Source organism: Narcine bancroftii, chromosome 9 (assembly GCF_036971445.1).
Source record: "Narcine bancroftii isolate sNarBan1 chromosome 9, sNarBan1.hap1, whole genome shotgun sequence".
Lineage (NCBI taxonomy): Eukaryota > Metazoa > Chordata > Chondrichthyes > Torpediniformes > Narcinidae > Narcine > Narcine bancroftii.
In genome coordinates, this window is record NC_091477.1 from 37,217,360 (window position 1) to 37,241,421 (window position 24,062).

At 40.6% G+C, this 24,062-nt stretch overlaps 1 protein-coding gene across 2 annotated transcripts in view; it reads left to right on the forward strand.

Annotated features, from left to right (window-relative positions):
* Window positions 1-24,062, forward strand: part of afap1l1a (actin filament associated protein 1-like 1a) — a 181,878-nt gene that overhangs the window by 155,133 nt on the left and 2,683 nt on the right. For both annotated transcript variants that reach the window (XM_069898821.1, XM_069898822.1), the window contains 5 exons: window positions 1,354-1,465; window positions 4,753-4,917; window positions 14,747-14,800; window positions 19,029-19,219; window positions 23,697-23,810. In XM_069898821.1, coding sequence (XP_069754922.1) covers window positions 1,354-1,465; window positions 4,753-4,917; window positions 14,747-14,800; window positions 19,029-19,219; window positions 23,697-23,810 — 636 coding nt within the window. The remainder of the gene's footprint in view (window positions 1-1,353; window positions 1,466-4,752; window positions 4,918-14,746; window positions 14,801-19,028; window positions 19,220-23,696; window positions 23,811-24,062) is intronic.

The window sequence follows — 24,062 nt, forward strand, 5'->3', positions numbered from 1 at the left end:
TCATGAAATAAAACAGAAAAATAATATTACATGAAATTACTTTTAGTCTGCCGTTAAAGTGGTCAAATATTCATCATTAGGATTTTCATTGCCTGGTACTCCTTACAGTTAGAGAAAGAGAAGCAAAAGAGAGACCCCCCACCCCTAGAGTCACTGCCCCTTTTCCCAATGGCATCCCAGTTAATTGGCCGTGCACTGTCCTGGGATAGGAAGCCATTTGTGCTCTTTCCACTGGGCCAGGACACTGTTTTTCAACTGAACACACTCATCCCCAGGTCGAGGAGAGTCTACTTTCAACTGGAAACGGGTGACTTCCTGCTGTCCTTTTTCCACTGGTTTAACCGGCATCAGCTGACTCTGGGAATATGAGTAAGGGTCGAGTCCATCAATCCCCAGCGTGATTTCACGTCATTTGACACCAGGGTGCTAATTGTTTACTTTCTTCACTGGACCCTGTCCCTGTTGATTCCTGGGACGAGGTGCCAATGGAAAAGTGGCTACTGAGTGTCTGTGAATTCACCTCTGGTGCTTCTGCAGCCGCACAAAACTCTGGTTCAGTTCAAACCATCGGCGACCTGAGCCCAGCTCCAAACCTCTGACATGATGAGGAAGCCTTCAGCAACCAGGGCCCTTCGGAAGTCCTCCATGCCCTCAGCATCCTCTTGAATGTAAACATTCAGCAGATTAGGCAACATAAAGTGTTAATTGGTTCTTGTGGCATCTTTGACTTGGAATGTTTAACTTTCCTACATTCTGCGTGACCTGCAGATCAGTTGTGGCAAATTTCGTTTGATGGCAATCATGTTAGGTACAAAGATCTTTACTCTACACAATCCCAAAGAATTTGACTTCCTTTCCCCAGATTTCCATCTAATTTCAGTGATGTCTGAGGACCCACTGGGACACGATGCCAAAATCAAATTCTCCCCGATTATTTTTTTTTCTATTTTTCATTTGGTCGATGCTGGCTCTAAGCAATTTGCATAAATTCCATTCTGCCACTTATTTCCTTATAACCTCTGCTTTTTCGCACATCCATCAATCCTTACCCAAGTTGTGCAAGGGTCAGTTAACCTTCTGACCAACACATCTTTGGGACACTGGAGGAAACTGGAGCACGTGGAGCAAGTCCAGAAAGTGACAGGGAGATTTTACCAACTGCATTCCTGTCCCACTGGAGATCAAACTGGATCGTTTTGCGTCCTCTTCAACCTGGTGCTTCATGGCCATTCATTTCATGGATCCTGATGAAACCAATAAGAAAATTTGTAATAACCTCACTAATGCCTCATTGCCTGTCAAATGTCAAACCTGCAGGGGATTGTTGTCTCACACTTGTGTCTTGTTATGCAGATTGAAGAACCGAAGAAATCAGTCAGCTCACAAGTAATACACCAAGCCTCCACATCAAATGATGCTTCAAGTAGAGCTAATTCTCAAAACAAAATTAAACGGCAGGGCTCAAGTAAGCACACTTTTATTCTCAATTTATTCTTTTACAATATCGCTGCATTTAGAAAATAATTTCTATCGAGTATAGAACTTGGAGAATCAATCATTCCAAGAGCCATTCATTCTATTGTGCCTATGCTAGCATTACAGAAGAGCTAGCCAATAATTATGGTACTCATCCCCATTTCCACTGTTAGCTGGTGAGGATGCCTGCAGTAAGCCCTGTCCAAGTTTCCTCCTTTCTGCACCCAAAAAGCTATATAACACCCGTTTTATATGTCTTGCATGTCTCAGAGGGTATCGTGGTAATATGCACTCACAATTGAATCAGCTGAGCTACAAGATACAAAAAAAAGCAAATCCTTACAGAAATAGACTGTTTCATTATAAATAAAACCATTTGTGTAAACATGAAAGCCAAGTCCAGATTATGTTTGCACTCATCACTCAGTCCCAACAGTGATCGAGACAAAGTCAGTGTTTACGACAGGACTTAAACATTTGAGCCTACAGATGACCTTGGCCATGTTCATGTTCTCTGGCCACACTGTCGTCATCACATAGTGGCAAGGTGCTGAGATCAAAGATTGATTAACACAATGTGAATATCCATGTCCCTGTGGTAGCTCGCAAAACAGCTGGTGAGCTTCCTTTCTTGGTGGGGGGGGGGCACCACCAAACGTGTCTTCAAAAATTCAAAGCCCCTGATGTAATGCAGGAAGAAATCCTTTTTCAAGATCATAGAGGATCGTTTTCTCCCTTGCTAGAAAGACCATCAAAATGAATACAAAATGACCAATACCACTGTACAAAGGGGAATTTCACTTCTAAACTGTTAATAACTATTTAAAAGCAAAACACCAGTAAACAGCTCGATGTTGTATTTATAGCCTATGTAAGCTCTGGTGTGCCATATGAGACATTACTTCAAGGCTTGCCATATACCCAGACACACCAGCTCCCAAATTATTATGTAATTTGTTGCTTTCCATGAAAGCAATGGCAATATATTTCACAAGAAAGTTATACTCAAACTTAGTTAATCCCTGTTCTTGATTTCTGCAAAATTTAGCAATGTAAATAATATTTGCTTCAAATTGCTCTCATTTGAAGTCTATCCTATTACAGAAGTGAGGCCACGCGCTGCTCAAAAGACACACATGCGTAGTGTAGTCAGGTTAAGTTCTGAGTTTTATTAGGGCTCAGGCCTAACTTTTATACTTGCACTGTTCCCGCAGTGGCCCACCTTGGCTGACATCACAGCCTGCATAACAAAAGTGCGTTACCCACGCATGGTACTTTCCTGCATAACAATGCCCTTCTTCTCCACCCAGTATCCCTGTCTGTTGGCTGTGCAGCAAGGCCAGCACCATTTTGGGGTTGCTGGCCTTTAAGCTGCCCTTGCCATTCACCTGCCGATTCGCTTGTTGGGGCTAGTGTCGCTGGCCTTTGGTTGCGTTTGTTGCCGGCTCAACCACCGCAGTGGCGAGCCACCGCACTAGCATGGATAAATGATTGGCTGATTAACTGAAGGCAAAGAATGGGAATAAAGGGGCCTTTTATGGCTGGCTGCCAGTGACTAGTGGTGTTCCATAGGAGTCGATGTTGGGCCCACCATGTTTCATGTCACATTGTATTGTAAATGATTTCGATGATGGAGTTGATGATGGCTTTGTGGCCAGGTTTGCAGATGATACAAAGATAGGTGGAGGGGTTGGTAGTGTTGTGGAAGCAGGGACTTGAATAGATTGGGAGAATGATCAAAAAAAAGTGGCAGATGGAATACAGAATAGAGAAGTGCATAGTCATGCACTTTGGTGGAAGCAATAAAGGTGCAGACTAATTTCTAAATGGAAAGAAAATTTAGAAAACAGTGGTCCAAAGAGACTTGAGGGACCTAGTGCAAGATTCCCTAAAGGTTAACTTGCTGGTTGATTCAGCGGTAAGGAAGCCAAATGCAATGTTAGCATTCATTTTGAGAGGGTTGGAGTATAAAAGGCAAAGTTATAATCCTGAGGATTTTAAAACCATTGGACAGACCATTTGGAGTATTGAGAGTAGTTTGAGGCCTCATATCTAGAAGAGAATGCACTGGCATTGAATAGGGTCAAGAGGAGGTTTACGAGAATGATCCTGGGGATGAGAGAGTTATGAGAACTCTGGGCCTGTGCTCGTTGGAGTTTAGGATAAGAGGAATCTCATTAAAACGTACTGAATAATGAAAGGGCTGGATAGAGTGGGCATGGAGAAGATGCTTCCAGCAGTGGGACACTTTAGGACCAGAGAGCAAAGTCTCAGAATAAAAGGATGCTTCTTCAGATCAACAATGAGGATACATTTCTTCAGCCGGAAGGTGATGTTTCTGAGGAATTTTCATTTCCACAGGTAGCTTTGGAGGCCGTCACTGGGTGTGTTTGGAGCAGAAGTTGATAGGTACTTGATCAGTAAGGTTATGGGAGGAATGCAGATGAAAGAAAAAAAATACATAGGCTTTATATGAATGGCGGAGAAAATCTGATGGGCTCAGTGACCTAATTCTGCTCCAAAGTTTTTGCTCCTTTCACTTTTCCTAAATTAATTCTGATTTGTGGATGAATGGGATTGTTATTTATTTGAGAAAAATATATTATTTTGCATATAATTTGCCACATGACAGAGTTAAACTCTCAGGATAAGGTTTAAGAATAGAATATTGCAAATGAATGAAAAATATCATGTGGAATTTGAGAGTTGAGGTAATGGTTATGTTGATCATTAAAAAAACAAAACAGCAAGTTCCACTGATTAATATCGAATGTCAGCAGACGTTCAATGTATACCTCTTAGCTATTACTCTATTTTGTTAATGGCTCATTAAACATAGGAATTAATTTGCTCATTTACCACTTTGTTAGAATGTGAACTATTCTGCTTTTTCATACCTGACTAACTGAAATGGCAGCTTTATCTAATTTCTTCCTTTTTTATGAACTGCTGTTTTATTATGTATCTACGTGAAGAAACTTCAGAGTGGACTTTTCTTGGTTTGGATGGAGATTTTGTTTTCTCTAATTTTTTTTCTCTCTATTCCTTTCCTGTTGATGCGCATCTCCATACACTCCTCCCCCAAATCTATGCAGTATTTTAAAAGTAGTCACTCAATTAGCTAATCCTAATGTGCACTCACCAGGGATCAGAATAAAAGTGCTGGAACTGAATCCTTGTCAAGTGGGAATCACATTACACTTAAACAATATTCTTTTACTGAAAACTAGCAGTCAGATGACCCATCTGTCACTTTATTCCATTCTTAATTCTCAGGTGCAAATCAGTCTAAATACGGGAAGACTCGAGCCGAAGAAGAAGCGAAGAGATGGTTGTCTGAGCAGGAATCACTCGAGAGTCAGAAGGATTCAATTCGTAAAGAACTGATGCAGCTCCGAAAAGAGAAAAAAGAGTTCCGCAGAGCTCTGAAAGAATGCATAGGTAAGTGCTCTTCTTTCTCAAAGGTGTAATTCTGGTGTGTGCATCCTTCTCATTGTTAGCTGGGAGACGATATCCTTAACGTAAATCAATTACATTTTTTAAACATGGAAGGTGGCCATTTGGCCCATTGAGTTTATACACAGACCCATTTTCCCCCACTTGCATCCCAGTGACATGTACTCTCTCATATGCCCATCAACTGTTCTTTGATTCTTCCTCACCCACCTACTCTAGAGAGTTAATTGGTACCTACAGAGACCAATTAACCTAACAACCATTGTATCTTTTGAGTGGTGGGGGGGGGGGGGGGGAGAGAAGGTATTGTTACACCCAGGCCTGGGGGTGAAACTAACACCATTAATAAGGAGATCTTGCTAACTCCACTCATTCAGTACCAAGGTCAAGATCAAATTTGGGTTGTGAAGCTGTGAGGTAGCAGTAAGACTTAGCTCCCCAAAGATGGTCACTGTCGAAGAATAGTGGACTTTCTTCTTTGGATATTATGACATTGAGATAAGAGTAGGCTTACATACAAACATTTTTTGTCATTGTTTTCTCTGTGTTCAGCTACTGGTTGACATGGGGGATGTGGGTTTGAGATGCTTGGATCAGAATCAGAATTTATCAGCATGAACAAGTCATGAAATTTGGTGTTTGCTGCAGCATCATAGAGCAAACATTCATATTATAACCATCTTATGACATTACTAAAAAAAAATTAAAATAATAGTGCAGGAAAGTCAGGCAGGGTCTTTGGTTCAATGATCATTCATAAATCTGATGGCAGAGAGGAAGAAGCTGTTTCTGTGCCGCTGAGTGCTTGACTTTTGGCACCTTTACCTTTTTCGCGATGGTAGCAGAGTGAAAGGGCATAGCCTGGGTGCTGGGGGTCTTTGAGGATAAAGGCTGCTTTTTATAAGACACCGCCTCATGTAGATGCCTTTGACAGAGTGAATTCTGGTGCTTATGATGTGCAGGCCAAATTAACAACCCTCTGGAGTTTATTCTTGTTGCCTCTATACCAGGCGGTTATGTAACCAGCCAGAATGCTCTCCACGGAACACCTGTAGAAGTTGACAAGATTGGTGCATGCATGGTAGGGGTATGGAGGACAATGGCCCAGGTTCAGGTTAATGGGACTAGGTGGACAAATAGTTTGGCATGGACTAGGTTTCTGTGCCATGGTGTTCTATTCCAAGAAGGTAGCAGACTCAAAGCAAAGTTAAAATATCATACGTCCTCCAATAGCTCAGTTAACAAATTGCCCTGCAGAGAAGCTGGATGGAAGAGAGGCAAGAAAGACCCACATTCAGTCTTTCTTATGTTTTCAGTTAACTGGTCTCCCGTAATCTCATCCCATCATCACCACCAATCATTTGCAATGTCCACCAGATTTGTAAATGGAAACATCATTGTCTCCACAACTGAGATTGGAAATGCACACTTGGGCACTGGTGAAGATGGGAGGCTTGACATGATTCAGATATTGCCTAGCATTCAATGTCATGCACGTGAAGCAAGGTATCAAGGAGTGAACCTTACCAATACAGGCAGTCCCTGGGTTACGAATGAGATCTGTTTCTAGATCTGTCTTCAAGTCGAATTTGTAGGTAAGTCGGAACTTGCTGCATGTGTAGTTTTTAAATCATGGAGAAGGATTTGAGCCTTTTCTCGCAGTGAAGTATGCACTAACAGGCATATTATGCTGATTTTGATCGTCAATGGTAACGTTAATGGCAATGTGATGTGACTCAAAATGGCGGATCCCATTTTCCTTCCTCGAACCGATGAACCGCTGAAGCCACGCATAGTCCATTTGTAAGTACAAGTTGTCTGTAGGTCAGACATTTGTAATCCAGGGACTGCTGTACTGTATATTTTCCTCCGACCTGCCAGTGGAAAATGGTATCTTTTGTTCTTGACTCTTCCTTCCTATTTCTTCCTTACTTTCTTGCTGGATCATGGGTGGTTTTATATTGCTTTATATCCAAAATTGCATTCATCATTTGTGTAAGTAGGTGGCACAGTTGAGGATATTTTTTTCAAATACACGTGGAGATCTAATGCAAATGCAACCACTTGACAGGAAAAAGTTTATTGTAATCGGGCACACGTATTTGTATTTTTCCCCTTTAGAATAGGCACAATGAGAGTGACTGGGGAACCTTTACTGCTACAATACTGGAGATTATCTATATTAGTATTGTTTCATTAAATTTAGCTTGGATCACACTTGCTAAGCCAGACTTCAATGGAGCTGAATTTTTTTTTGGATGCAAATTTCAACTGGAATGCATGATTTTGTGATCAAAGACAAACTTTTACTTTAATTCATTTCTATTGCTCCACCTTTCTTAAATAGCATTTTCATACACCATTAATCTTTGAATAAATGTAAGGAGTTTTTTTTAAATATATTGGGCTATAATTTCCTTTCAAACTTACTGAGGTTAATGGCTGTACATGTGGGCAAATGGTGCAGCAACTCCAGCCGATGATCTATGCACAAGTGGCTAACCAGCTGAACCACTCTGACATCCTGCTGTCCAGCTAGCTTCTGAAATACTTTGTGTTGAGCAGAGCTCCTGTGTTGTATTTTAATGTGAACTACAATGACCACTGAAAAGGTTTTTGATCTTTTTCCAGACCTTTCCCAATACTCACTAATCTTAGGTGGAGATTTTAATTGTTGTTTGAACACAATTTTAGACCGTTCTTCAAAACAAAGACTATTCCCTCAAAATCAGCTTCAACAGTACACGCCTTCTTATCTAATATGGGAGTGTCCGAGGTATGGAGATTTTTGAATTCTATTTCTAGGGATTACTCTTTTTTCAACCATTCATAAAGCCCATACCATGATTGATCAATTTTTAATTGACAACCAGCTAATTAACTTGTGAGTTAATTGTGAGATCACCTTCCGGTCTCTAAGTTTGAATTCCCAAATACACTGAGTATTTTAAAAAACCAATGATTGAACAAACAGTGTCTTCAGAACACTAGAAATAATGGGGGATTAGCCCTACCCAAATTTCATTTTTACTATTGGGCTATAAACATAAGAAATATGTTACAACTGTTGTAATGTGAAAGGACAGATGAATATCCTAATTGGATTGAGATGGAGTTGAAATCCCTCAGAAATACCTCCCCATGGGTGGTATTGGATCATCTTTCCCTATCTCTATTCAAAAATTGACAAAGAACTTAATAATGACACATAGATTGAAGATTTGGAATCAATTCAGAAAATATTTTGGGCTTGCGGGATTTATAGTTATAAGTCCTATAATATCTGATTGTTTATTTCAACCAGCTAGTTCAGATGTCAGCTTTCAAGAATGGAATTTTTAAGGATTAATAGTTTTAAATATCTTTTTATACAATATTTTATATCCCTTCAACAATTGGGGGCGATATTTAACCTATCAAATAGACATTATTTCAGATATTGTCAAATTCAACATTTTGTTTGCTCTAAGCTTTTTAACATTTCCTGACCCAAATTTTATCGATGAACTCTCCGAGTTACAATTTACTTATAAAGGCATGATATCTGCTTTATATTATAAACTATTAAATATGAAGGTGATTTCTTTAAGTGGAATTAAAACTGAATGGGAGAATTATCTGAATATCTCCTTCTCAGAAGAAGAATTGACTTCAATTTTGGGCCTGATTTACGATTCATCATTGTGCTACACAATTGTGCTACATTGTGTGCATTTCTTCAAAGTCAATCATGCTCGAATTTATTCTGATATGAGTCTACTTTGTGACACGTGAAATATTTGAAGTCTCTTTGTTGCATATATTTTGGACTTGTCCTGATTTTCAAAATTATTGAACTGTGATTTTTTTTTCTTTTAGAATGTTTTCAATCATATTTAGGATCACTCCACTTCCGGTAATTGCGCTATTTGGTTTCTCTAAAGATATAAATGTTATCTTCTAATCAAAGACAAGTTAGAACGTTCTCCACTTTATTAGCAAGAAGTGCAATTCTTTTAAAATGGAAAGATGATTTCCAACCGACACGTAATCAATGGCTATTAGATATCATGTCACGAAAATCAAGATTTCTTTCGATAAGACTTGGGACCCATTTATAGCTCACTGCCATCATTTGACTAATTAGGTCTGATGATGAATGTCGCTGGGCCTGCTTGTTTGGATCCCCTGAGGCTGCCTGTTCGGATTTAACACTACACACAATATGTATGAACTGTGGGTTTGAATTTTTTTCTTTTCATTTTTCCTTACTTATAATATTGTATTATTAGATTTAGAATTAAGTCGTATTGCTACTGTACCATATGTTATTATTTGTAAATCTGCAAAGGTTTCATTGCAATTGATTTACTGTTTTTTGTTCGTTTTTCTGATAAATCTCAATAAAAATGATTTTAAAAGAAAGATCAAGTACAGTTGAGCTAAATCTGACAGTCAGCAGATTTTTCCATAGCTGTTGTTTCCGATGTAATTGAATACTTCAACACTCTTTGATTCCTTTTTAAAGAACATGTGTAGTAGTTTCCCCCCACCCCCCCCCCCCCGAGTGAACCAAGGAAGTTGAAAGGGAGCACTGAAACTGGGACGCAGGATGGGAGGGAAGGGAGCACAGCAGATGATCTGGATCAACTATTCTCAAAGGGGGCGGTATGGTCTCCCCTGGGGCCCATAGCATATTTAAAGGGTGGGGGGGGGGTCCGTGGACTGAAATCATAAATATTCATTCCGCTTTTTATGTAGTCAGCAGAAGTATGGAAGAAAGCAACTGCTTCACAGGGAAAGGTGCTCATAAATTTTATGCAGAGTCCTAAGAGGACCAAAGCCTCAAAAAAAAGGTTGAGAATGGCTGATCTAGATGCTAAAGCATCAAGATTTCAGAGGCAAACAAATCTCCAGATGCTGGGATCTAGTGCAGTACACAAATACGCTGGGGAAAGTGCTGGACAGCGCAGTTGGCATAGCGGTTAGCGCAACACTGTTACAGCGCCTGCGATCAGCACCGGGGTCTGATCCCGTGCTGTCTGTAAGGAGTTTGTATGTTCTCCCCAAGTCCGTGTGGGTCACCACCCACCGTCCAAAACGTACTAGGGGTTATAGGTCAATTGGGTGTAATTGGACAGCGCAGGCTCATGGGTTGTAAAGGCCTGTTGCTGTGATGTATGGTCTAAATATAAAGATCAGCAAAAGGCACTTGATGATTTGGGCCTAAATGTTGATTGCCTTTTGCTTCCCTACAGATCCTGCATAAACCTGCTGAGTTTCTCCAGGCCTTTTTCATATTGCATCAGGATTTCCAAGGGTTTGGGTAGCAGGATTTTCCTGTATGAGCATGAAGTGTTATATAGTCAGTTGGCTCCTCTGTCATTGAAAGCATTTGTTGGAGGTTCAATCATTGGGGGCTTTAATTGTTCTTGAGGATTTTAGAAATTTTAAAATTCTGTCCATCATGCCCACTAATTTGCATGTCTTTCTCAGGTCCTTACCCTATTTGTCATATTTCTTCCAGTGGATTGACTAAGTGATTCCTTCTGATGCCAATGTCACAGCCCTCGATTTCAGTAATTTGGGCAACAAAAGGACAAAAGTTAATTGGGGCAAATCTCTTCACTCGATCAGGTTTTTTTTTTGGCTAAACCCTCTATTGCCATCTAGTGGTGAAATACAAGACTGGCCTAATTTATCAATTTCGGGGGGCTACAACAGATTCCGTGATACTGCTGGTAGACATTTATCCTCATATCAAGGTGGGAACAGAACAAATATGTACAGTCAAAAATTAATCAGTTTAGCATCAGTGATAATAGAAACACATCAAGAGAAGGCAAGCGTCTAGAAATAAAATGCACCGACCATAGAGGGTTCAAGGTTTAACATTCCATGTAATAATTATCAAAAAAATTGGTATAAATATTTGCATCTTTGTTGAAAGTGACTCTACATTTGTTTTTAACTTTGTTGTAAACCACTGTTATGCCATGATTGGCTGATGCCGGCTGGACATGCCTCCCGAGACCAATCCTACCCATAGCATGTTCCCCTTTCTCTTTGCTTCGATCAGTCAATGAGGTTGATGGTAGTTCTAGTCTTTTGCAACAGCTGCCTTTTATGAATATTGATGGTACATCAATTTTATTTACTAATTTTTTTTTAAAAAGCATGGAACAATACCTGAAACCTGAGAAGCGTGACGCAAACTCCTGACCACCAGATGACCCGAACACATTCGAACTTTGGCTACACTGCTTTGAAAATTTCCTGCCGGCAGCTGCAGATGCCTTCACCATGGATAATAACTGACTGAGACTACTCCTCTTGCATGTTGGGCCCCAGACTCCCCCCACCATCTCCAATGAACAGTTCACAGAAGGTCCCCTACAGGCAACATGTGGTCTCTCGACCCCCAAGGTTGACCCGCCCCCCCCACTGTTTGCCAACCTCATCCCCGATTACAAGCAGGTGTAGACGATACTGTAAGACTTGTTGGGCAAGGACATCGAGACCAGTAATAGCCCTTGGAGGTCCCAGGTGGTCGTGGTGAAGAATAGGATGATCATAGACTAGAGCCAGACCATAAACAGGTAGACGCAACTTGATGCTTACCCCCTTCCCCACATATCCGATATGGTCAACCAGATTGCACAATATCAGGTATTCTCCACGATTGACCTGAAGTCGGCGTATCACCAGCTCCCGATCCATCCAGAGGACTGCCAGTATATGGCATTCGATGCAGATGGCCACTTCTACCAATTCCCCTGGGTCCCTTTCAGTGTCACAAACAGGGTCTCCATCTTCCAGCTGGAGATGGACCACATGGTGGATGGCTATGATCTACAGGCCCCCTTCCCATATCTAGATAACTATCTGTGGCCACAACCTGCAGGATTATGATGCAAACCTCCGCAAGTTCCTCCAGGCAGCCAAATGCATGATCCTCACTTATAACGAGGATAAGTGTGTATTCCAGACTGTACAGCTAGCCATACTTGGCTGTGTAGTCAAAAATGGTGTCATTGGCCCTGAACTGGACCGCATGTGTCCGCTGATGGAGCTACCCCTCCCATGTACCCTCAAATCACTGAAGAGGTGCCTTGGGTTCTTCTCATACTATGCTCAATGGGTCCCCAACTATGCAGACAAGATTTGCCTATTGGTCAAGCCTACCATGCTTCCCGTGCCAGCAGAAGCCCAAGCCACTTTCAACAGTATCAAAAACATCACCAAGGCAACCATGCATGCCAGAGATGAGTCCACAACATTCCAAGTGGAGAGCGATGCGCCTGATTTGGCCCTGGCTGCCACACTCAGTCAAGCAGGAAAACCCATTTCTGCCTTCTCACGACCCCTCCAAGGCCCTAAAATTCACCACTCCTCCATCGAGAAGGAGGCCCAGGCCAACATGGAGGATGTACGTCACTGGAGGCACTATCTCGCAGGGAAACGGTTCATCCTCCTCACAGATCAGCAAGCGGTAGCTTTCATGTTTAATAATAAGCAAAGGGGTAAAATCAAGAATGAAAAGATTCTCGGGTGGAGAATCAAGCTGTCCATTTACAATTATGGCATTCTCTAATGGCCCAGTAAACTTAACGAACCCCCGGATGCTCTTTCCCGAAGAACTTGCGCTAGTCTTCAAATGGACAGACTGCAGGCTCTCCACAATGACCTTTGCCACCCCAGAGTTACTTTTTTTTTCATTTTATCAAATCTCAGACTCTACCATACTCCGTTGAGGAAGTCCAGGCTATGACTAAAAACTGTCAGGTCTGTGCCAAATGCAAGCCTCAATTCTATCGGCCGGACAAAGCGCAATTGATCAAGGCTACCCACCCCTTCGAGCACCTCAGCATTGATTTCAAGAGACCCCTCCCCTCCTCCAACTGGAATGTCTACTTCCTTACAATCATCAATGAATACTCCCATTTCCCCTTCACCATACTTCATCCGGATATGACCACGGGCATAGTTATCAAGGCCTTCAGGAATATCTTCATGCTCTTTGGGCACCCTGGTTCATCCACATCATTCATGAGAGTACCTGCTGACCAGGGCATCACCATGAGAAGGACTACCAGCTACTTTCTTAGGGGTAACAGACAAATATAAAGGGAGAACACCACAGTATGGAAGTCATGGGGTCGCCCTGTCTCGCAATGGCAGGAAGTCCTCTCAGATGCTCTCAACTCCATCTGGTCAATTTTATGTACGGCCACCAACAACATTCCTCAAGAACAGATGTTTGCTTTCCCAAGGAAGATGGTGTCAAGGACTACGCTGTCCACCTGGCTTACCTCCCCAGGACCAGTCCTGCTTCGGAAGCACGTCAGGCAATCTAAGATTGACCCACTGGTCAAAATAGTCCGCCTTCTCCACGCAAATCCACAGTATGCCTACATTGCCTTCCCTGATGGGTGAGAAGACACAATCTCAATCCGGACTTTGCTCCATCAGGGGTCTCCCTGACCACCACTGACTTTCAACAGACACCTCCAACCTTAGGAGTCCTGGAACCTGCAGCTGACCACCCCCCTACCCTGGCCACTCTTGTCGCCAATGATGTACCAGCTCCATGCACCACCACCTCCCCACCCCTCAACCAACTGTTATCAGGCCAACCTTACAAGCTGGTCCCAACCATTGCTGCATTGCTTGCTGTGGCAGAAGAGACCCCCTGATAGACTTTAACCTGTAAAAGCTATACGTGTTTAGTTGTTTCACCTTCTCCTTTATCAGCTCACCCCGCAGCACTATTCTTAAAAAGGAGGGGTGAAGGTGGTAAACCATTGTTGTGCCATGATTAGCTGCTGCCAGCTGGTAATGCCTTCTGATACCGATCCTGCCCATAGCCCCTTGTATGCTCCCATATCTCTTTGCTTCGACCAGTCAATGAGGTTAATGGTAGTTCCTGACTTTAGTTAATAAAAGCCTGATAGTTCCACAACATTTTCAACCAATAAAAGCATTTATATTAAGATTGTGTGTGAAAAGCACTAGAGGAGAAAAAGTAGATGTGGTTTTGAAAGAAAATAGGAAGAACATAAGATGAATTCAAACAGTTCCTTGTTAATCGGCAGCTTGAAGCAAAACAAATTAATTACTCTGGCAAGGTCTGCCCCATGAAAACTCATTACTGCCTGCTGTCAAGTTTCAAGTATATTGGTATATTATCATTATTAATTTGAAGAAACTGTGCCCACAAGTCATTTACATTATTTGGACCAAGAAAAAATCCCAGCTGCTGTAAGTCTGAAACAAAGATGGAGGAAAGCATTCAGCACCTCCCATCTCAGTGAAGAAAGAAATAGAATCGACGTTTTGGGTTCAAGGACTCTCCGTCAGAACTGGAGAAGTGTGTTAGTTGCAGAGGGAGACCTGAAGTACACCAAAGGAGTGTCTATGATAGTCCAGGCCAATGTTGTCAAGGTAACAATGACTTTAAAAATTAACAAAGACAGAACAAGGGAAAGAGAAACAAATTGAAATGGAATGGTACAACCACATCTGCAGAGGGAAGGGGAGCCATTATCTGAAATTGATAAATGCAAGGTGAGTCTCTGTGGATTGTTAAATAAAACATTGAGTCCTGAGGACTGCAGTGTATTTATGTGGAAAATAGAGGGTACCTCAAAATGCAGAGGGATCACACATGTGTGAGATGGAGAATTAAATTGATGGGTAACTGAAAGCGCAGGGTCGACCTTGAGGACTGGATGAATATTTTGCATTATTGTTTTGTTATTCCAATACAACACTGGACGATGTTCCATATTTATCAGAATCTAATTTAAGCACAAAATTGTCTTGTGTGTTTCAGCTAATGAAGATGCAGCTCCATCAACATGTACAGCACTGGAAAGAAACAAAAAAGGTAAAAAAAAAATTTTTAATCTCATTTTAAAAATGATAGTGAGACGTTCATACAGCATTGAAACAGGCCCTTCAGCCCACCAGGTCTACTCAGACCGTCATGCCTATCCATACTAATTTCTCTTCCATATCCATCTCTACTGTGCTTGTTGAAGTGCCTGCCTCTTAAATGGCATTACTGTTCCCATCTCCATCTCTGACACTTTATTCCAGATACCAAGTACTCAGCACGTGATCAATGTGCTCCTTGGGTCCTCTTTAAACTTCCTGCCTGTTTCTTTAACCTTTAATATTAGACACCCCGATCTTGGGAAACCAGCACTAGCGATCTACCCAATCTCATCATTTTGTCAGCATCTATCAGGTCACCTCTCAACCTCTTTCATTCAACAAGAAACTTATAAATACAATTAATACAAATATTTATTCTTGAAAAATATGAATACTTATCAATCACATCCAAGTGTAAAATATTAGTTCATGCAAAGATGTAACTGATATTGATGAGGGCCCCCAGAGCTCCAATCCATTGCAGCAACAGTGTGTTCATTGTCAGTAAATGACAGGATAAATGAATTTCTGTCCATTTCACCAAGTTCTTCATCTCTCTCTCAGACACTCTCTCACTCTCTCACTCAGTGGTGTACATTTCCAGGCAATCTGCTGACAGGTGATATTGGCAGAAGCCAAGAGCATGCTGTCTGCTAGCCCTGCCAATAGCAGCTGAGGATAGAACTGTATTAACACTTGAATAACAACTGGAGGAGAGCATGAGAACTAGACAAGATGCAATCATGAGCAAGACATTTATTTAAGCAAAGTGGAATACTTTTCCCAACTGATGGTGAAATTAATCCAATTAGAAGGTGAACCACATATTTACATTAACCTTAATCTCTGGAGTTTGTAGATAGCATTTGGAATGATGGATAAAAGAAATTATCTTGCTTGATTACCCTGACATGAAGAAATTCAAAGTAGAAAAAAATGGACACTTACAGTTCAGAAAAGTTTATAATAAAATGTGGCAATAATAATTATAGCCTTATTTTCTGAAAGTGAGATTACAAATACACCCTTAGAACATTGCAGCAAAGAAAACAGGCCCTTTAGCCCTTCTAGTCTGTGCAGATCTATTATTCTGCATAGTTCCACTGATCTGTACCCAGTCCACAGCCCTCCCATCCATGGACCTGTCCAAATTTTTCTTAAATGTTAAAATTAAGCTCAAATTCATTACTTCAACTGGCAGCTTGTTTCACACTCCCACTACTCTCTGTGTGAAGTTGTTTCCCCTAAACATTTCCCCTTTCACCCTTAACCCATGTCCTCTGGTTTGTCTCTCAACTAACTTCAGTGAAAAAAGCAGTTGCATTTATCCCACATCATTTTGTATACCTCTACCAAATCTCCCCTCATTCTTCCACGCTCCAGGGAATAAAGTCCAGGGACAAACCAGAAGGCTGAGTACTGGGTTAATGGTTGGGTACTTAAAAATGTGGATGAACAGAGGTCCTTGGAGTTCAAATTCATACATCCCTCAAGGTGGCCACACAGGTTGATAGGATATTTAAGAAGGCCAGTGAGATGCAGGGATTCATTAAAAGGGGGATTGAATTCAGGAGTGGAGAGATGATGTTAAAACTCTACAAATCTCTGGTGAGACCACACTTAGAGTATTGTGTTCAGTTCTGGTCATCTCATTATAGGAAGGATGTGGAAGCTACGCAGAGGGTGCAGAGGAGATTTACGAAGATGTTGCCTGGATTGGAAAATTAGTCTTATGGGGCGAGGTTAGAAGTGTTGGACTTTTCTCTTTGGAGTATGGAAGGATGAGAGGAGAATTAATAATGGTCTACAAGATTATGTGAAGCAGAGATATGGCAGACAGCCAAGACCTTTTTCCCTAGGGAAGGAATTGCAAACACCAGAAGACATTTGTACAAAGTGAAGGGAGGTAAATTTAGGGGAGACATCAGGGGTATTTTTTTTTACACAGAGAGTTGTAGGGATTGCCAGGGATGGTGGTGGAGGCTGAAACATTAGGGGCATTGAAGAGACTCTTAGAAAGGTACGTAGATTGAAGAAAAATAGAGGGTTACAAGGTGAGAAGGGTTTAGTATTTTTCTAAGGAATATATGGGTCGGCACAACATTGAGGGCTAAAAGGCTTGTATTGTGCTGTAGTGTTCTATATTCTATGGAACAACATGAGCAGGTTAGCATAATTAGGTCATAATTTAGGTATAAGGTAATATCCAGTGTTGTTTATACAATTAATCTATTTTATTTTCTTTTTCTGATTTTATTTGTGCTTTTCTTGGGGGGTTTTCTCTGAGGGAGTGAGTGGGTGGAGGGGGGAGAAAAAATTATAGAACAGCATGTATTGATTTTGATCTATGTACTTTTTACATGTGCTAATAAAATAAAATTTGAAAAAAAAAGAAACAACATGAGCTTCTCTCCAAAATGGCTAAGGTCATTTTAAATATTTCTGCCAGGGCTCCTGCAATTTCTACACTATCTTCCCTCAAGGTCCGATGGAACATCTTGCCAGGTCCTGGGGATTTATCCAGCCTTATTTGCTTTAAGACAGGAAGCATCTCCTCGTCTTTAATCTGTACAGGTTCAATGACCTCACTGCTTGTTCTCCTTACTTCCCCCAGTTTCCTGAGTAAATACTGATACAAAAACCCCATTTAAGGTGTCCCCCATCTCTTCTGGCTTCAAACATAGACAGCCACTCTGGTCTTCAAGGGGATCAATTTTGTCCCTTAGTATCCCTTAAATTTGTTGATATAATTTTCATCTTGTTTGGCATAATACAACTTCTGCATCTCAGGTATTGACCTATGTCTGTCAGGGGAGGTGATAATATATAGTAATTAGTACTATTCATACTCGATTCCAATTAAGATTTTGTTGGAAGAAGGAAGAGTTACAATAGAATAATAGAAAACAATGCATTAACTTTGAACTGACACAGTATTTAAAGCCAGGCATTCCTATTTTTAATTTCTGTGACCAAGCCAAATATCAATCTTTTGTGTAAATTATAACATCCAATTTGGTGCATTTTAGCTTCAGCTAAATTTTAACAATAAGTAAATCTCTGATAATCCCCCATCAGATTTGGCTTGTTCATTAGTCCAGCGTGCTTTGACAAGCTGAAACTTAGCAAATGAATCTCAACAGATTCAATTTCCCAATTCAATTCACCTCACAGGAGAACAGTGTCTTCATTAATCTACATCAAATTCACCTTATAATTTATGATACTACTATGTAACGCTTTTTTTAAAAAACATGTTTGGGCATTTATCTAACAGTCCAAAAAGAGTGTGCTGGTCCAGCACCAAGGTCCTAAGAATATTTACTCTTTTGTCATTAGGTGCAGATGCAAGGAATGCTAAGGATGGGGGAGGGGGTGGGACCAATCATTGGTTTTTCCTTGCACTAAACAATTGAATCTCAGCAAAACATTTGTGAAACATGTTTGGGTACTCTGTGAACTTGGCACATTTCCAGAGATATATACCCACCGTCCATGCTGGTAATGCACTTAGGTGATATCAACCAGAGATGATCAGCATCACTCCCTTGAACTTCTTTCATAAATGTGTGGTATCGAGATAGCACAGATCTTGACTGTCGGTACCAGAGGACAAAGGCCTCTCAATGTAAGATCCTAAAAACCTATCAGTGAAGAAACCAACAGAATAGAGCAAGTTACTTCAAATTCGTGTTGTGTTTTAACCTGGGATTCTGAAGGTTCAAACACCATGCCCAGGATGCCCACTTAACTATTTGATGAAACTTGCCTTCTCTCTTTTGATGATGATGCCATACAATCTATTATGTCCAAGCAATTACAATCATCCCATTTCCCCTTATTTCTCTGTACCCTGTAACGTGTTCTTTTTCACACATAAATTGTGCCAATACACTGCCAACCACTCTCTCCCTTCCCCCACCTTGAAGATCCACCACCAAGATGATGAAGCACTAATTATTTACAGACTCCGTGTGAAGGGTATTAGAGTCTTTTAAAGCTTGTGCACTTCAGAAATGGCCTCACCTCAAACTGGCGTAGATCCACATTGTAACATTTGCTTCAATGTGTATTTTCACGTATCGAGGATCTCTAGGCCCAAGTGTTTGGGAAGAATTTCAACCCCATCTATTCAACAGAAAAATGCATGAATTAATGAATCTAAAAATGTTTCACAGGTAAAAAATCCCAAATTGTCCTGGAGGAAAAAGTACGAACGCTGGAAGAAAAATGTAAAATTAAAGAGGTAGAGCGGGTGGAATTGGAACTGAAGTTAACACAAGTGAAGGAGAACCTGAAGAAAGCAATTGCAAGGGGAGCAGAAATTTGTTTATCTGTTGACTCTAAAACCCTGCCTGCTGCTCCACAGGTACTTGAGAAGCATTAGTTCTCCCGACTTAACCTTCTGTTATACCTGGTTTACTTTCACAATCTTTCATTTTGGATCTTCGTTGAACTCTTAAAATCGATTTGACAAATTTCCTGTTAGTTAACTCTCGCGTTGTTTTTTTCAACCACCTCTCCTTGTCCTTTTGTTTGTTATCCTCTGATAGATTCTGTAATACATACCATATATACTCGTGTAAAAGTCAAATTTTCCAAACAATTTTTACTGTTAAATTTAAGGGGTCAACTATTACATGGATGCAACTTTTGAGAGGCTGAAATTCACACTAGAATCCAAAATATTCACAGGCAAATACTAATATCGGTAGCAACATCAGAATTTATTGCATGAACAAGTCACAAAATTTGGTGTTTTGCACCAGACCCTCATATTATGAGCCATCTTACATCACTAATATATATTTTTTTAAAAGTTAAAATCATAGGGCACAAAAAAGTAAGGCAGTGATTTTGGATCATTGATTATTCAGGAATCTGATGGCAGTGGGGAAGAAGCTGTCCTTGTGCCGCTGAGTGTTCATCTTTAGTCTCCTGTACCTTTTCCCCAATGGTAGCAGAATGAAGAGGACGTGGACTGGGTGGTGGGGGGGGGTCTTTGAGGATAGAGGCTGCTTTTTTAAGACACCACCTCATGTAGATGTTCTCGATGGAGTAAGTCTGGTGCCTGTGATGCCACAGGCTGAGGTAACAACCCTTTTGGAGTTTATTCTTGTCCTGAGAGTTGGTGCATCCATACCAGGAAGTGATACAACCAGCCAGAATGTTCTCCACAATATGCCTGTAGAAGTTTTCGCCAGTCTCCGAATGTATCGAATCTCCTTATGCACCTCACGAAGTATAGCCGCTGGTGAGCCGCCTTTGTAATTGCATCAACATGCAGGCTCCAGGACAGATCCTTGGAGATGTTGACACCCAGAAATTTGAAGTCCTTGACCCTCTCCAAAGTCCAAATAATCTCCAAATAAATAAACAAAAACAAAATGAATTAAAGTAATAATTCGGAGTCTGCACATCAAAATGCACATCTTACCAAGAAGTAAAAACCATAACAGTAAAACACAAAAGTCTGCAGACTCTGTGATTGAAGTAAAAACACTAAGGGTGGGTGGGGATGGGAAGAGGGAGAGCTCAAAGGAGGAGATAAGGTTGAGAAGGGAGAGAGATAGGGAAGAATGAGAAGTGGTGGTGGGGGGGAGAGGTGAATGAGCCTGTGGGATTCAGCAGTGCAGGTATCCAAGGTGTCAGCCCGGAGAGGCTGAGGTTGGTGTGGGAACTGGCAAGTTAGTAGTCGTGGATGCCGGAATGGAAGCAACTGAAACCGGGTGTGAAATCTGCGTCAAAGACGTTAGGAGCTGTGGGCGGCCAGGGCTGAGGGGTGAGTTCATTACCAAGGTGACAGGAGTTCTGGTCTGTGGATGGCCATGACTGAGGTGAGAGACCAGGTTTGAATTTTACATGAGATGTATGGAAAATTTCTGATTTATTTTCGCCAAAAATAGGGGGTCAACTTTCACAAGAGATCAACTTTTACACGAGTATGTAATCCTTAGACATTACTCTTTTTGCAACATATAAAATGTTTTATTAATCATTCTCAACCCTAAACACATTCCTTTCCCCTCCAGTTAATTTTGTAACCTGACTTCTATATCCAACTGAGTTTTTATTCTGTGAATCAGTGGATCTCTTATAAGATGAAAATGTAAAACTTACTGTTTAAAACATTCTCCTATAGCCTGGTTGCTGAGATCTGTTCTGTAAATGAGCCCCATTTGTCCTCCATTGTAACTTAGACGGTCTTAACTGGAACCAAGATAAGGCACTGCAGTGAGTTAAAGCCCCTGGATAAAACCTGGGAACAAGTCCAATTACTAATTAGCAAATTGGATAGTAAAAATGTCTGTCTGAATTTTGGATGATGACTGTTTCAGGTTTAGCTGCAATGCCTCTCAATGGGATCTCTTAAAACCACAAATACATGACCTGATCTCACACCTTGCCTCATATAAGGTCCCAGAAAACCTGGCAAAACTTGTACCATGAAAGTCAGCACATCCACATTGCAAAATGTTATACTGCAGCAAATGTCAGGTGCTGTAGAGTCACCCTCGGCTTCCTTCAGTTCTGCACATCACACTAATCCCATTTACCAGCCTTCTGCACAGTAACATTTCAAGTGTTCATCCAGCTACTAAAATGTTGCGAGAGGAACAATTTCCATCACTCTCAGACAATGTGTTCCAGATTCCAGCCACCCGAAAAGAAAATCTTTCCTCAAATCCATTCTAAACCCTTCTCTACATCTCTGTGCACTAGCTTTCACTTCCTGTTACAAAGGAAAACCTTCTTACGATCTCCCCTATCCATGCCCCTCGTAGTTTTCACATCTCAAATTAGGATTAAGATCTACCTCCCCTACCCGCCCCCCCCCCCCTCTCCCCCGTGCCCCAAGCATTCTCCACTCTACAATGACAAACCCAGCCTTTCTCGTCTCTCCTCAGAAATGTAACAGTTCTTTCCAGCTGAATTTCCTCTGGTCTCTCTACAATTTAATCTGAAAGTGCGCACAATGCTTTTTATATTTAGAAAAAAAAATTCTGCACCATAATCTCCCTTATTAATGGGAGGTTTAAACAGAGTGATTACGCTACAGCAGTTTTTTTTTATTTTTAAAAATGTAGCATAAGTAGGGATTAGTGCAACAGTGTCAGTGATCGAGGTTCGAAGCAGGCGCTGTCTGTGTGGTTTTCCTCCGGGTGCTCCGGTTTCCTCCCACCATTCAAAACGTAGCAAAGTTGTTGGCCAAAATGGGTGGAGTTGGGTGGCATGGGCTGAAAAAGCCCTGATTTTAAATTTAAATCAGGAAAAAAATGATATTGAGTGTTTCAGCGTGAAAAGTAAATAGAATAGATTAGATTCAATTTTATTGTCATTGTGCCAAGTAAAACACAAAGCCAATGAAATACAATTAGCATCCAAACAGAAGTTTTAAAAAAAGAGTCTGAGTTAAAACAAACAACTATTAAATTAATTCTTGCAAATATACAATCAGTTCCAGATTTGTATATGAAGTGAGCAGGCTGCAGCCCCCGGGACCTCATAATCAAGGGGAGCCTTGGCCTCATGCCAAAAATAATTTAAAATTTACCATTAATTTTATTTCATTTTTAACGATAAAAGTCAGGAGTGTACCTAGGCCCAAATAATGTGTAAGCACAAATCCAAAATTCAGGAACATATTGCTGAGCGTGCCGAATGCATAGCCCTTGATTTTATTATCTGGACCCAGTTGCTTAGTAATATTAAACACATATATATATAACAGTTGCACAGTTTTCAAGCAGGATTTTCTCACATGGCTAATTCTCACCTTGTGGGAATTCTGAATTCTGATTCCTGCAATCCCGCATACTGGCGAGAGCTCTGAGATCACTGTCTATCATTATAGCGTGCACCTTGAGAGCAAGTGAAGATTCTTTTTACATCATTGTGAATCACAATAATATTTAATTTTGACTTTTTGTGAAAATAATAATGAGTAAGCAATATGAAAGTGGCACTAGTAAATGAAAGCAACAAAAAGAACAGAAGGCAATACTGAAGCGTTTAAAGCCAATCACACCATATGACTTTTTACAGCAGGTAGAAACAGCCCTATATAATCCCTCAGATACAGAATGTTCATGATTACAAACAGAAGAAAGTCAAGTTGACTACACTGAGGATATAGAGGTAAACCACAGGATTCTGTTGACACTGTGGTTAAGTGAAAGAACACACAAATGCTGGAGAAACTCAGCAGGTCAAACAGTGCCTTTATGTAGCAAAGGTGAAGATACATCACCAACGTTTTGGGCTTGATATAGTGTAATTTTGAAACATAGCTATGAATGTTCTGTGTGAACATCTTCATTAATTCCATATTTTTGTAAAATTATTAAAGGTTATAAATTTATAAACAATTTATTTTATAAAAGCTAAAATTTCAGCAATGTTCTACTTTCATTGAGTAGATAAAGAAGAGAACAATGTTTTGTTTCTCATGATCAAATGCTATTAAGTTTGGGCTTCCCAAGGTCTCCTAACCCAGGGCCTCTAGTTGGTTAATCTGGCACTGTATACAATGTATAAATTTATGGAGGCTATTTCTAATATTTGTGATTTTTTTTTAATCATTTGTGGCAGTGAATAAACAGATGTTGAATGAATGGCCCCAAGTTCTGGAATTCCTCCCCTTAAGTACTCTACACTTTTTTTGCGGAGATTTTAAATGCCTGATCAATCTTTTTGTCATCCTACATTTGACTCAGTATCAAATTCCAATAATGCACCTGAAAAGCTACCTTAAAATGTAAAATAAATCTAGTTTAAGCCAATAAGGAGGTCTGCCCTTGGATGACTGGTTCAATCAATAAAACATTGTTCCGCATTTTTCATAGACTGAAAACAATTACACAGAGCATCATTTCATTCCATTGAACTGCGCTTCAGAAAAGAGGAGAACTCCCACCACAATAGCCTCCAGTAAAGTGTGCGTTTTACAGAAAGCCAAGGTATCAACTTTGTTTTCATAACCTGTTCCTCGTGCAAAACAAATTGAAGCTTGAAAGCATCCTAATGTGATACCCTGATTTTTTTTAAATTCAAGTTTTCAGTCGGGTTTGATGCTCTTTGTGGAAAATATGCACACAACAGGCTGAGCTACAAAACATGAATATTTATTTTTAAAAACGAGTTCTGCTTCTTAAGTGCAGTACAAGTTTAAATCTATTATACATTTTTTTTCTGTAATGGAAAAGACAACT